Genomic DNA, 15820 nt, shown 5'->3' on the forward strand with positions numbered 1-15820 from the left:
GTCAGAGAATGTAACCCATGCATGTGTCTTAGTAGAATGTGAGAGAATTGAAAATTTTTTATCAGTAGCCCTAATGATTACCACTTCTTTCTCAGTGTAGGGGTGGGGGGAGGGTCCCTTCAGATACACTGTAATTCAAACCAGAAACCTGGAAGGGACCTCTGACTTGTTCCCTGTCACTCACAATTTTGCCTCTGAAAACTCTCTTCCAAATGTTACCTTTGTCTTGGTTGCTTTTGCCTTGGGTCAGGCCATATTCTTTTCTCAGTCGGACTATTGCAGTTGCCTTCTTATTATCCTCCAGACTTGACCCCATTCCAGCATCATCCTGCTGCCTCAGTAATCATTCCATTGTGCCACCCCATCTAAGATCCTTCAAAATTCTCATCATAAGAACAATTCCAGAACTTTAACAGGAACTACTCTTCACGATGTGGCTGCTTCTCCTTCTCTCGCTTTTCCTCCTGCCAGTCCCCTGTGTGCTGGCTGTATTTAATGACCTGCTGCTGGGCTTTGCATATCTTCCCCTTTGTTCCATCTAGAAAGTTCTCCATTCCCTATTACCACACCCCTTCTTCCTCACAAATGCTTTGCTCAAACCTACACAGTCGTTAAATATCTTTTAAGAGTTCTATTGAGGATGATTCTTCCCTAAGAAACTTTTTCTGACTTTCTCAAATGGCATGACAGCTACTTCTCTACTTTCTGTCACCAGATTGCCTTATGCATATCATTCTCAAAGCCCTTGTATCATGGTTTGTATTTTTAGACTACATGCCTGTTTCCCTCAACTAATCTATAAACATCTTGATGATAAGAAGCTCTTACTAAATGTTGTGTTTTCAGCAGAGAGTAAATACAAAGTTCCTGGCACATAGAAAATGCCAAGTAAATGTGTTACCACATGGCTTGAGATATAAAGATAAGGAATTACTTTTAAACTCATATCATAGGAAGATAATTTTTTCTCCATGCATTGGATGATTGATTTTTTCCAACTTGTACAACTTGTTCAAAGTGAGAAGTGTGTGTGGGTGCATGTGTGTATGTGTGTATCATGTCCCAGCTCAATTCTTGGGTAAGTTAAATAACTCTTGAAGGCTTTATTTTCCTTCTCCCTGAAACTCTGTAAAGAGCTTGTGATGGCATCTGTTTCAAAAGATTGTTGGAAAGCCAGCTCTGTAGATGCCTATAGTAAATATCCTTAGCAAGATGCCTATGTTAGTTTCCTATGACTGCTAAAACAAATCAATTACTTAGTAACTTAAAATGACATAAATATATTAACTTCGAGTTATGGAGGACAGAAGTCCAAATAGCACTGGGCTAAAAGTAAGATATTGGCAGGACTGTATTCCTTCTGGAGGCTCTAGGGGACAGTCTGTTTCCTATCTTTCCCAGCTCCTGGAGGCTTCCTGCATTCCTTGGCTTGTGGCCTCCTTCCATATGCAAAATGAGCAATGGTCCATTGAGTCTGTATGTGGTATGGCTCTGATGCATACCCACTCACCTCCCTCTTCTGCTTAGGAAAACCCCATGACCATTTAAGCCATACAACCTTGATCAGTGTGGCCTTGCATTAACTTGGCATGAAAGAGCCCCCCACTTCATTCACTCCAAAAGTAGGTTAAGTGATTCACTTTTGAACATTTCCTTAGCCATTTTTGTTATGTGGGTTGCATTTATTGTAAGTGAAAACTGGTATTTATTTAAGAGTACCTGAGTAATTCTAGGAAGGCAGTTTTACTCTCATGACTATCATTATGTAGTAATGACTAAAAGTTATTGAGAACTTTACTATGTGCCAGGACCTGTTCCAAATGGGTGTGTGTGTACGTGTGTATATATATAGAGAGAGACTAATTTGATCCTAATGACCAGTCCCATGAGGGCAGGGCCTTTTATTTTCCTTATTTTATGGTATTTGAGAGTTTTCCCAAAGTTTCAGGGCTCGTAAGTACCAGAAATGGGATTGAAATCCAGGTGGTCAGGCTGTAGGACCTGCACTTTGAACCACAGCACTATAAAAATAGGAATGTAGGAAGGATGGGGCAAAACAGGAAGAATGAACCCTCCACTTTGGGCTAATAACCCTCAGCACTTTTACAGCTCATTATGGTATAGCCTGAGGGCATTCAGTCTTACTGAATTCTAATTTTTGTTCTTAAAAAAAAAAAAAAAGCATCATAGATGACCAACTGTGAGTTGAGAGTTGGTGGGTTTCCAGAGATGCTTGAAAATAAATTGTCTAATGAGTTCAGGCTTTTTAGATAGGTCCTTAGGTGTGTTTCCTCCCACTCTCTGTCAGTTGATTGGTCTGTCTGTCTCTCTAAAATTGTACTCGAGGAACAGTAACTCCAACCACTACCCTATATCATGGATTACCTTTGCCTTTTTATCTATTCTGCCAACTTGCTTTGATATGTGAGTTTAAGAGTAGGGAAGCTGAATATTTTTTTTTCCAAACCATTTTTTTTTTTAAGATTTTATTTGTTTATTTGACAGAGACATAGCAAGAAAGAGAGCACAAGCAGGGGGAGTTGGAGAGGGAGAAGCAGGCTTCCCACTGAGCAAGGAGCCCAATGCGGGACTCGATCCCAGGACCCTAGAATCATGACCTGAGCCGAAGGCAGCCACTTAATGACTGAGCCACCCAGGTGCCCCAGGAAGCTGAATTTTTGCAGAAAGTTGTTATCCAAGTCAGTGTTTCCTAAGAAAGTCCATGTTTCCAAGAACCTCTTAAGTAGAGAGATGCATTTAACACTTTCGCCACTGTGGTTAGATGAAAAAGGTAAAGGAAAGATTATTAATATGGCTGATCACTGTAAACAAAATGTGAAGAACAACTGTTGACATATTTCATAGGGGAAGGCACTCCTTTTAAGTGAGTTATTCACGGTTGTAACTGTGAGGAGTTGGCCTTTGCCAGAAGTCCGTTGACAGAGCTGGATGTTGATTCAGAGGGTTAGCATCGTAAGTCAGTCACCTTTATGGGCTTTCAAAGTCCACGATAGCCACATTAGTGGAATTAACATGTTACTGTGAAAAGGCGATTTATGTCAAAATAAAGTAACATTGAGAGCAACTACATAAATGGATGAAAATAAAATCGTATCTAATTGATTCATACATTCTTCTGTATGAAAGAAATACATATTACACATATTATACAGTCCTCAAGTCTATCACATTTAAGATGACTTTAATATTGACTCAGAATCACACAGACGTTTTGGAGAGTGTGTTACCTGCACCACATGGTCACGATTGAGCTTTTGTGCTGCACCGTTTTATTTAGAATCTTTCGGCAGATGAAACCGTTGACCTTAGTTAGCTAGAAAACAGCTGCTTTTCTATTTTGATTTATAGTTAATGTTTTCCAAGTGTCAAGCACATGTAGAGAAATTTTTTCCATAGACTGATATTAAACATTTTATTTATATTTCTTTTATTTTTAATGGTCCGTGGACTGTTTGGCAAAGTAAGAGCCAATAAGAGCATTCATTGTAAATTCCTTTAGGAGAAAAAAAAAACAAAAAACCTCCCTCGGGTATTCCTATAATGAATCAATATCACATTTGTTTATTTTAGTGACATACACAATTATAGTGCTATATTCTGGAAACAGTCTGTTGTCTATTTTTACTAAGTTAAAAATACATCATCTCTTTCAAAGCTTTCAGGAATTTCTGCCGAAGCCAAAGCTAGGTGATTTCCAGTATCTTAGGTTTGACTATTTTGTCAGTGAATGAATACCTCAAGAAATTGATGAGTTGATAATCTTAGTTTAATGACTACATCATATTGATTGTATTATATTTATATTTTCTGGTCAAAGATGAAGATAATTTAGTTCCTTTTCTCAGTTTTTCTAGAATTAGAGTTTTACTTTTGGGGGGTTTTTATGATACAGTGTTGGTAAACGTATGGGCCCTATTATTTTTATTTATCTGTTATGCATAGGTCACTGAAATTTGGAAAATGTGGAAGGGATATAAGGCTAAAGCTAAGCAAGTACAATTGTCCTTTGGTGGCAGATAGCAGAGATATGAAAAGCTTGTGCCTTGGGTACTAAAGATCATAAAATGATTTTTGAAATTGAGAACCTGAGAAAAGAGGATGGAAACACTGTAAGATTTACCACATCTCATTTATTTGTTGTGAGTCTCAGGTGAGGTGGAATTGCCCTAAATTCTTTGGGCATGGGGACACCGAGATGGAGATTCAGTTTCTCTACCTGAAGCTTTTGAGAAAGCAGTAGTCTCTCACAGAGTTAGGGTACTCATGGTAGAAGAGAAACTCTCTTGGTTGTCCCAGTGAAGTGAGTAATTTTGCTAGCCATCATCTTTCTCTTTGTGTTTGCCTGGGTGGAATGAAACTTGGGAAAGTAGCTCTAGAGTTTTCTTGATGGATTTTTTTTAAAAAATGAATACTTCTAGTAATGTATCAAAATATCTTTTTTTTTTTTTTTTTGGTCTTCCAGGAACATTAAAAAAAGCCTATTTTAAATCAAATGGGAGTGAACCTTTGGTCACTGATGGTGAAGTTCAAGTGTCTGATATTATTGTTACAAATACAATTTGCAACAAGAGCACTGTGACATCTGCTACGCATCCCAATCAACACATTCCAGCCTGGACCACAGATGCTTCTCTCCCAGGGGACCAAAATCACAAGAACACAAGTGAGTCTGAGGGTGCTGAATACTCGTGCCCTTTAATGTCAGCAGAACCCACAGGTGGACTTTTAAGTGTGGCAACCAGTGCTCTTAACTCAACAATCACTTGCAGGTCACACAGGCAAAACTCCATTCTCTTATCTGGCAAACGTAACTATTGACTATTAACTATGTGCTATTCCTAAACGTGAAGTGCCATCAGATCAGCTGTCCAGACAGGGAAAAGGGTAAGAAATGAAAATGTGTCAATGCCATTCAACATTTCTGAGACGTACTGCTTGCTCCAATCCAATGGTATGGATTTTATGGTGGTTCACCTCAGAAAATTTGTGTTTATGTCTTGAAGTTTTAAGTTACTTATTTTGAGATGGTTAAATGAAGAAGAAAGTGAAGTTATTTATTTTGTTGTTGGTGCCTTGGGAAAAGGATCTGAATTCTATGATAGAGTGTCAATGATTTAATGGGAACTATCCCCCCAGTTGGCATTTGAGGTGCTCATGTGTTCTTTTTACCTTTTTTTCCTCTTCTCCTTCTTTTACTGGCTGTGCAATTTACTCTATGTGTTGGTGACTGACAATCACATCTTGAGGAAAATGGCATCTACTAGAGGACAAATGGATCTGTCAGCTATTCCAGAACAAGAGTTGGAAGAGAGAGAGAGAGAGGACAGAGTGTAGAGATGGGACCAGTTAGATGGTGGCAGGCAATATGCTCTGGAATGTGGTTCTATTTCTCAGTATCCCTCAGATTTTTAGTAAAGGCATTAAGCTTCCAAGAATACTGGTGGGGGGAAAGTTGTGGGTAAAGTGTCCCAAGAGCTTTGGCTCTGATCCAGTTAGTGCCGGCAAAACATAATCAGAGCACAGTCACTGTAAGAACTGCAGTTGTTTTAATTCTTATTTTTTTTTTTCTACAGATTTTATTTATTTGAAGTGGCGCTTGGGTGGCTTAGTGGGTTAAAGCCTCTGCCTTCAGCTCAGGTCATGATCCCAGGGTCCTGGGATCGAGCCCCACATTGGGCTCTCTGCTCAGCGGGGAGCCTGCTTCCCCCTCTCTCTCTGCTTACTTGTGATCTCTGTCTGTCAAATAAATAAATAAAATCTTTAAAAAAAGATTTTATTTATTTGAGAGAGAGAGAGAGAGAGAAAAAAGAGAGAGAGAGAGAGAGCACAAGCAGCGGGAGGGGCAGGGGGACAAGCAGACTCTGCTGAGTGCAGAGCCCAACATGGGGCTCATTCCTAGGACCCTGAGATCATGACCAGAGCCAAAGTTAGATGTAACTGACTGAGCTACCCAGGTATCTCTTAATTCTTATTTTCTACTTCCTAAAACAAGATTATATGGTTGAAAATTGTATGAGGCCCATCCATTCATGGTCATTTTCTTGTTTGTTTCTGCCTCTTTCATGAAAACCCACAAAAGGCAATCACAGTCTTGGACAGAGTATTGATTTTCTTTCTGAGCCAGGAAGGGAAGGATTAAGCTACCTTTTAGCTAGCATAGCATAGGTTTGTCAGGGTCTGAAGAAAAGCAGAATTATCCTATTGCTCTAGCTTCAAAGAAACTGTTTGGATTTCATTCTTTTACATAGCACTTATGTATTAACTATTTCTTATGCTTGGTGTTCACCAGTGATTAATACAGATCCGTGTTTATTAACCTGACAGTAATAACTGTAAACCCAAATTATGTGCAGTAAAATTTGTTTTCCTGGTGAGTTTGATTTTGAAGTTTTAAAGATTTTATTCATGTTTTAAGCACTTCATTACTCTTCAGGACAGGGATTTTCATCACAAGTGCAGAAGTCATTTAAGCAAACACTCAGCCCCATTAATGTGGTTGCAATTACGGCAATTATTATTTTCTTTTGCTAAGTGGATTTGTCTCTATTTTGAAAGTTTTTGGTCATTTGTTAAGATTCGAGTAGAGGAGGCAGACACATACTCTGAAGAGTAAATGGACATATGGTATTTGTTACTCAGTTTGGAAGCTTAATGGAGGTCTGTTTGACTTGTTTTCTCTTCCTATGGCTGGAACATTGCTTGAGAGTACGAAGGAAATTTGACGTGTAAAGGAAATCCAGGTGAAATTAGAATGGTTAAATGGAGAAAGGTAAAAAGCTTTGGATATATGTCATTCCATGTCATTAATGTACTTGACAGTTAGCATGGAGCTTTACTGTCTGACCACCCAGACCCTCGATGGACCATCTGCATTAACTAAAAATATTGATGACAAGGGACTTGATAGTTTTTCATACATTTCAGTAGTATTGCTAATCTGTGATTATAGAGCTTTCGTTGTTTTGAGGGCATATTTAAATACTTTCTCTTGGGGCTCTTGGGTGGCTCAGTGGGTTAAAGCCTCTGCCTTCAGCTCAGGTCATGATCCCCGGGTCCTGGGATCGAGCCCCACATCGGGCTCTCTGCTCGCCAGAAAGTCTGCTTCCCCATCTCTCTCTCTGCCTGCCTCTCTGCCTACTTGTGATCTCTGTATGTCAAATAAATAAATAAAAATCTTAAAAAAAATAAATACTTTCTCTGTGGTCTTTACATATAATTAACTGATGAGGTATGCAGGACAGACAATACCATTTCAAGTAATGGAATTGAGGCTTAAAGACATTAAGTTGACATATACAATATCACTCGTCTAGCAAGGAGTAGGCATGAAATTGGGATTCCGATCCTGGGACTCTTAGACCAGTGCTCTTTCAAGCATTCCATACCTGCTTATGTAATTTCATTGCATTCTTTGCAGTTGCAGAGCATATTTAAGCTCAGGGAGAGCAGTTTGTTTTGTCGACTGCACTATAAAATATTTTTTGAATGAAGAAGAGAAGGGAGTTGGGGGAAATTGGAGGGGGAGATGAACCATGAGAGACTGTGGGCTCTGAAAAACAATTTGAGGGTTTTGGAGGGGCAGGGGATGGGAGGTTGGGTGAGCCTGGTGGTGGGTATTACAGAGGGCACATATTGCATGGAGCATGGGGTATGGTGCATAAACAACGAATTCTGGAACACTGAAAAGAAATAAAAAAAAATAAATAAAAATTGAAAAATTATTTATTGAATGAATAAAGAAATGAAATATAGTCATTTCAAAATTTTGATATCTGATTTATCACTTTTCATTAACAATATCTAATCATACTTCTGCACCTGATATGTATTTAACCAGTTTTACCTAAAGCATCATTTAATGCTTTGTGTCAGTACTAACACCTAGCAGAGGATTTGCTTTTATACTTTTAAAAAAATGATTGTCTAATTGACATGTCATTTTAAATTCCTGGCATATGTGAAGGCTATTTAAGTCCACTTAGGTCCAAAAATACAGTGGCCAGACATTCTGTTCTATCCAAATATCCTGGGTAGGAAACCAAGGAGAGAATTCCGGCCAAAGGTACAAGGAAGTAGACTTTCCTTAAGAACTTTCCGCCTGAGGATCCTCAATATCAAGCCAAAGCATACTATAGTTTGTAAACTCTTAATCAGAATACCCCCCTGTTACACTGTGTGGCAGAACTTTGTAAATGTAAAACAGGTTTTATGTGACAACTGTTACTTCTGGAGTTTCATTAGCTGCATTTGGAAACCCAGTTGTAATATGGAAAGGGGAAATTTCATTCTTAGCTTGCATGTTATATTTCAGCAAGGGATTCTTCTAGGTTGCATTTTGTAATTTCACTTTTTTGTTTTCACCTTTCTCCTTATAAATATTTAAACATAAATTCAGTATTAAGGAAAGGGAAAAAACTCTTTGACCAAGCAAGAGCTTTTGGGTTAAAGATAACATGGTACACAGTGAAGTAACCTAGAAACTCTGATCGGGAATTAAAGTGACAAAAAGGTGGGGTAAGGTGCTAAAAGCTTCAAGTGTTCTGTTTTGTTATCATGCTCTTTGGTAACCAGCTCTGTAATCCTCTGTATCAGATGAAAATGTGTCATGCCTCTCACTCACTTTAATTTGTATTTATTTATTTATTTATTTATTAAAGATTTTATTTATTTATTTGACAGTGAAAGACATAGCAAGAGAGGGAACCCAAGAAGGGGGAGAAGGAGTGAGAGAAGCAGGCATCTGATCAGGGAGCCTGATGCAGGGCTCAATCTCAGGACCCTGGGATCATGACCCGAGCCCAAAGCAGACGATTAACAACTGAGCTACCCAGGCACCCCTCTCACTTTTTTTTTTTTTTTGGCATACTTAACATTTTCTTTTTCTTTTTTTTTTTATTATTGTGTTATGTTAGTCACCATCAAATACATCTACTAGTTTTTGATGCATGGTTTCAAGATTCATTGTTTATGTATAATACCCAGTGCTCCATGCAATACGTGCACTCCTTAAGACCCATCAGTAGGCTCACCCATCTCCCACTCCCATCCCCTCTAAAACCCTCAGTTTGTTTCTCAGAATCCACAGTTTCTCATGATTTGTCTCTCCCTCTGATTTCCCCTGCTTCATTTTTCCCTTCCTTCTTCTGATGTCCTCCATGCTATCCCTTATGTTTTATGAAAAGTGAAACTAAATGGTAATTGACTTTCTCTGCTTGACTTATTGAACTCAGCATAATCTCCAGTCCCATCCATGTTGATGCAAAAGTTGGGTATTCATCCTTTCTGATGGCTGCGTAATATTCCATTGTATATATTGACCACATCTTCTTTACCCATTCTTCTGTTGAAGGGCATCTCGGTTCTTTCTACAGTTTGGCTATTGTAGCCATTGATGCTATGAACATTCGGGTACAGATGGCCCCTCTTTTCACTACATCTGTATCCTTGGGGTAAATACCCAGTAGTACAATTGCTGGGTCATAGAGTAGCTCTATTTTTAATTTCTTAAGGAATCTCCACACTGTTTTCCAAAATGGCTACACCAACTTGCATTCCTACCAACAGTGTAGGAGGGTTCCCCTTTCTCCACATCCTTTTCAACATCTGTTGTTTCCTGCCTTGTTAATTCACTTTTTAAAAAAGATTCAGCACTGAAAACTTTGCACCAAAAGTGCCCTAATCACATGCTCAAAATTTGCTGAGTGTAGAAAGCTTATACACCAGTTAAAAACCCTAAAGTTATTCTTCCTTCCTAGTTTTCGGTTTGTAACATGGTATTTCTATTAGCTTGAAAGTGAGTTCTGCCAAGAGTATGGAGCTAAGGGGATCAGAGAATGTCTTGAAGTTTTGCCTGGATTACTGTTCATCAGGTAACTCTACAAAGGGGATTTGGGGAGAGGGAGTCTAACTAGACATCTGAAATCATGTTAAGTCCCTTCTCCTTTTCCCCTGACATTTTCTAATCTTATCATCAACAGAACACTGGATGTCTTCATTGTATTTTCCAAAAGTCAGTTCTGCTGTCCTCGGAGTAATGCGCTCACCTCTGTAGCTTACTGACTGGATTATTATGCTGTTTGGAGTGAGCATCTGTGCTCATCTGTGTAAATGGGGATAAGTGAATGGATTAAAGGTGCCCAAGAATTGTATCCTTAGCATTCCTTGGTTGTTGTTGGACAGCACTTTTCCATCTGAGGGACTCAGATGTATTCTGAGGATCCAAGAATTCTCTATAACAATTTCTTCAATATATGCTTTCATTTCAGTGTTAATAAAGAAATAACTACTGTAAGCCTCATCTCAATAACCTGGAAACCACCTTTTAAAAATATTAACATATAATGTATTATTAGCCCCAGGGGTACAGGTCTGTGAATCATCAGTCTTACACATTTCACAGCACTCACCATAGCACATACCCTCCCCAAGTCCATAACCCAACGACCTCATCCCAGCCGCCACACCTCCAGCAACCTTCAGTTTGTTTCCTGAGATTGAGTCTCTTATGGTTTGTCTCCCTCTCTGGTCAGATCCATCTTGTTTCATTTTTCCCTCCCTTCCCCCAACAAACCCCTGCCCTGCCTCTCAAGTTCATCATATCAGAGAGATTATATGATAATTGACTTTCTCTGATTGACTTATTTCACTTGGCATAATACCCTCTAGTTCCATCCACATCGTTGCAAATGGCAAGATTTTGGTCTTTCTGATGGCTGCATAATATATATATATATACCACATCTTCTTTATCCATTCATCTGTTGATGGACATCTAGGCTCTTTCCTGAATAACCATTTTATAACAAGTACTTACATGGAATTTTGGTGCCTGTATTTGAGTTTCTATTTATGATTTATGTGGCTGCTAAGCTATATTGGCTAGATGTTTCCCAGCCATCAAGAAAGGGACGGAGGCAGACTTGATAAAGATATTTTTCTCAGTAGCGGAACTAAAGTATGTACCGGCTTCATGTACAAAGGGCACCTTTGTGGCAGTTCAAACAGAGAAAAATGGTGACCCACTTGCTCAGCTGGGATATGGGATAGTATAAGCTTCCTAAATACAGAAGAACTTGTGACTCACCGCCATACTTTTCATAGAATACTGTTAATATTATTCATGAAAATAATTAACTTAAATTTCATAAGTTTTGTAGTTTTGTTTCTACTTAAATTATACATATTAATTTTGAGGTTGTGCTAGATCTATAGGCATAAATTGTTTATCTCTAATTATATAGACACCTGCATAACTTTCTCCCTGTAAGAACACCTGTCACAACTTTCAGCTTGCAAAATAACTGCTTTATGGTGGCAGAATTCTAGCTGTTGATGTCACATCCTCAGAAAAAGCAGGGAAGCTCTCTGACAAAGCTTCTTAACTTCTGTTGTGCCAAGGACTCTAAGGACCAAGGTAATCTGGTGAGGACTCCAGGTGCCTACTCAGAATAATGTCTTGGTGCTTAAAGTAAATTATACAGAATCACAAAGGAAGGCAATTTTATTAAAATTCAGTTATCAAAATATTAGAAACAAAAATTCATGATACAGTAATTCATGTGTCTATTAAATAATGATATCTAGCCGTAGGTCAATAATGATAATTTTATGACAGGGATGAGCATAAATAATATTTTGAAATGTCTGCCATAGCTCCATGTTGATATGAAGATATCATGTATAATTTTTAATGTTTTTCTACATTTGTTGCCTACATTGATAATTTAAGTATTCTAAATTTCATTTGGAGGTTAATGGAAATAGAAATGCTATTTTTCTGCAATCCAGGTTCTTTAGAGACAATAAAAATTCTGTGTAGGGGTGACTAGGAGTCTTTTGATTATGATTAAGAGCACATACTCCAGATGAAATGTATATATTTTTTGTACCTGGGAGAGTCTAAGGCCCTCTCAGGCTGCTTCATTAGGAATTGACTACTCCAAAATTTACTGCTAGCCACCACTGTTGGACACCAATGTTCAAGTCCAGTTGGTTGCCATCTTCTGTGTATTAAATTGTATTTTTCAGGCTTGAAGAATAGTTAATGAGATTCAGACATGGGCTTCTGGCTAGAATCAACATTTAATCAAGAACCAAGTGAAGCATTTAAGTAATTGTTGAATGCTTTTCTGGTTAGCACGGTAGCGTTCTAGTGAAGACCGGCACAATACTTGGGAGACTGAGAAAGGAAATTCAAAGTGTAGTAATGGACTCCTTCCCCCCCTCCATTCTTCTTTCCTTTCTCCTTATTTCATCTTTAGATGACTGTCCTTTGGAGGTACTGGGTTCTTTTCCAGAGAAACCAAACTCAATCACTTGGTGAGGTAGGCTTTTGAAAGGGGTAATGAATTGGTCACTGGTTCATTCTCCTTTGACTACAGCCCCGGTCTTGCCTTCTCAAAGATCTCTGGGTAAGACTTCCTGACCTTCTTTCCAAAATGAATCCTGCAATATTCCACAGGTGACATGTTCCCCCAAAGGCATTGTGCCTATAACATATTATTATAGCAAATGAGAGTCAGTGTTAAATAGTTGTGTCAAAGGCTTGTGGTTCAAAATTTTCCTCTCCAGATTCATTATCATGGCTTTTTTCTTCAGGAAGAACAGCCCAATATCCTTGATCAGTATACAGAAAAAAGGAAAAAAAAACAACACAAACAAAAACCAAGAAACAGTAGCATGGTGATACTACATTGCAAACACAATCCTAATCCAATTGAAGGGTAAAAACGATCTTTTAAAAGCCAAATTCTCAGATAAAAGTTAAAAAAAGAAAACAAACCAACCTGCGTAATTTACTCTACTTTCTGTTTCTGAAAGAAAATTGGCATTGTGTATATTCTTTTTGCCTGAATCATTCAATTTGCTGACTGTCAGGTTTTTGGTTTTTCTACAATTCTGTGTTGAAGGCAAAAAACTAACAGTGGGAATCTGTTTGCTGTTACTTGTGCCTTTGGAGAATATGCCTTTTCACTTTCTTGTAGTTGAAATAATATGATAATGAATTTTGTAAGCCAAAAGCTTGAATCAATTTACATTTGATCCAAACCACTCTTTGCCTTTTATTGTTAACATATTTTATTCTTATATTTTGCTCCTCTGCATAATTAACGTAATATTTGCATGTGGTGTTTGAATTATAAAACTTACAGTACTTGTTTATAATTATCTTAATTGGTATAAACTCATTCAGATGTTTATGTCTTCTTCCAAGCTTTATGAAACATCTTAATTTCTGAGAGTTTAGGATATTCTAGAAAGCACCATTTATTCTTCAGTATCTGTTTATTGGGTGCCAAGCTCTGGAGTTTGGCTGAGTAGACTACAAAAGTGGATCAGATAGAAATCCTGTCCCTACGTAGCCACTGTCTAGTAACTGCCTTGAGACATAAACAAACTGGGAAATTCTGTAAGAGAGGATCAGAGACAGAGGAAAACATGATCTATTTCAATTCTTATTTCTTTAAAAGATAAGATTGCTAATTCATCCCATATTTAAGCTATAGTAAATACATCATTTTTCCAAACAATAAAGTTTTATTTATAAATATAAAAGTTAGTTTTAGTTTAAAGGTTTGACCTGGATTTTTTTATTTTTAATGAGATTTTACTGTATGATTATTAAGTTTAAAAACATAGTTATAATATTACCTTAGATAATTTAAAACACGTCTGTAGTTTTCAATTTTATGGAAAAGCCAACCTTGCTTTTACAGATACTATTGAGAATTTTATCACCTTAGGATGTGGGAGGTCTAGAATTATACAATTCCTTCCTTGAAATTTCTTTCCAATCTTTCACTGTATATTAAGTAATCAACTCACAGAGTTTGTTTCTGCTTTGGTTATGTTTAGAAATGTGTACTGGACAGAGGATATGCATTTTAAGAAAATGATTTATGATAACTTGATGGCCATTAAGCCATCGTGTGTTTCCATATTACGTATCCTTTAAAGTCAACAGAAATGTTTAAAAATAAATAATATGAGAGGGTTACCATGGGAAAGAAATGAACTAAGTTTTTGCTTGTTTTAGAGTTTGGGGATTGGCCAAGTGGCCATGTTATAGCCAATCTTGAGAGACAGTAAAGCAAGTAGCGTGTGGGAACCATCATGCACCATCAATATTCAGGTGGGGAACCATCACTCCTTCCTTATTTCCTACTTCTCCCTTTGGGAATGGGGATGTCTGTCCTCTGCCTGTCACACTATTATATTTTGGAAGGCCATAACTTACCTGGTTTCACAGTTTCACAACTGGAGAGGAATTTTGCCTCAGGATGCATTGTGCTTTGAGTCTCACCCTCATCTGATTTAGATAATATTTAGATAAGACTCTGGACTTGAGACTTTGGAGTTGACACTGGAATGACTTAAGACTTCAGGACTTTGGGGATAGAATGAATATATTTTGCATGTAAGAAGAACATGAATTTTGGGGTACCAAGGGTAGAATATTATGGACTGAATCTTTGTATTCCTCTATAAAACTTATATGTTGAAACTTTGACACCCAATGTGATGGTATTTGGAGATGGGGACTTTGGGAAATAATTAGAGCTAGAGGAGGCCATGAGGTGGGACCATCATGATGAGATTGAGTGTCCTTTCTTATAAAAGGAGACACCAGAAAACTTGCTCTTTCCATGCTCATGCAAAAAAGAGGTCGTGTGAGCACACAGTGAGCACACAGTGAAAAGACATCCTCTGTAGCCCCAGGTGAGAGCTTTCATCAGAAACCCACCATGCTGTCACCTTGATCTTAGACTTCTAGCTCCAGAACTGTGAGGAAATAAATTTTTGCTCTTTAAGCCACCCACCCGGTCTATAGTAGACTAATACAAATCTCACGTATAAATGCAAAGCTATTAAATAAAATGTTAGCAACCAAATCCATTAACACCTAAAATTATATTGCATTTTAACAAAATAGGCCTTATTATGGAAATGCAAGGATGGCTTAATGTTAGACATGTTATTTGTATGTCTCCTCATCTAATTAATAAAGTAGATTTCTTTTATTGATCATCTCAATTGCTGAAGCAAAAGCATTGGTTAAAATTTGACACTAAACAGGGAAGAAAATGTCTTTAATCCAATAATGAGTATCTCTCAAAAATCTGGATGCTCTGACATTATTTGTAATTCCAGAAGAATGGAAATATTCTAAATGACAATTAGGAGGGAACTGTTAAAAAAAAAAACAAAAACATGGGATAGCCAAGCAATAGTGTATGATACATCTGGGAAGATGAGGTAGATCTCTACACACTGGTAGATTTCTATTACAAGGTGCAAAACAGTGTATAAAATATGCCACGTTTTGTGTGATAAATTGGGAAGGGGAAATTTATTTATTTACTTATTTTAAAATATAAACGGAGGATACACCAAACACTAATAAAAATGTTTTTTGTTTTTGTTTTTGTTTTTTTTTGCTGAAGAAGGACAGGAAGGAAGTGACGGGATGCAATTAAGACATGTTCAGATGAATCTCTCTTGTAGTTTTGATTTAGAATCAGGTAAATAACTCAATAAACAATTATGCCAGGGAAAAAAATTCAGTAAAAATTGAAAACAAGGCAATGAATTATCCTAAATGTATATCAAGTCTCAACCATCCAAAATAAAAGAATTATGTCCACTGAACTTAGAATATTTTGATTTAAAACTCCCTAGTAGATGTACTCTAAGCACCAAAAGAATTGCCAAGGAAGTTTAAACTCAACAAGTAGTCTTTCTTTCCTCCCAGCTTTATTGAGGAAAAATTGACAAACATTTGCATATATTAAAGTATAAA

General features: G+C 37.5%; 1 protein-coding gene across 1 annotated transcript in view; it reads left to right on the top strand.

Annotated features, from left to right (window-relative positions):
* Positions 1–15820, top strand: part of CORIN (corin, serine peptidase) — a 243648-nt gene that overhangs the window by 41673 nt on the left and 186155 nt on the right. Inside the window, exon 3 of the mRNA XM_032852353.1 lies at positions 4484–4684. Within this exon, the coding sequence (XP_032708244.1) occupies positions 4484–4684 (201 nt within the window). The remainder of the gene's footprint in view (positions 1–4483; positions 4685–15820) is intronic.

This window comes from Lontra canadensis, unplaced genomic scaffold (assembly GCF_010015895.1).
Source record: "Lontra canadensis isolate GAN:19392208 unplaced genomic scaffold, GSC_riverotter_1.0 scaffold1, whole genome shotgun sequence".
NCBI classification, from domain to species: domain Eukaryota; kingdom Metazoa; phylum Chordata; class Mammalia; order Carnivora; family Mustelidae; genus Lontra; species Lontra canadensis.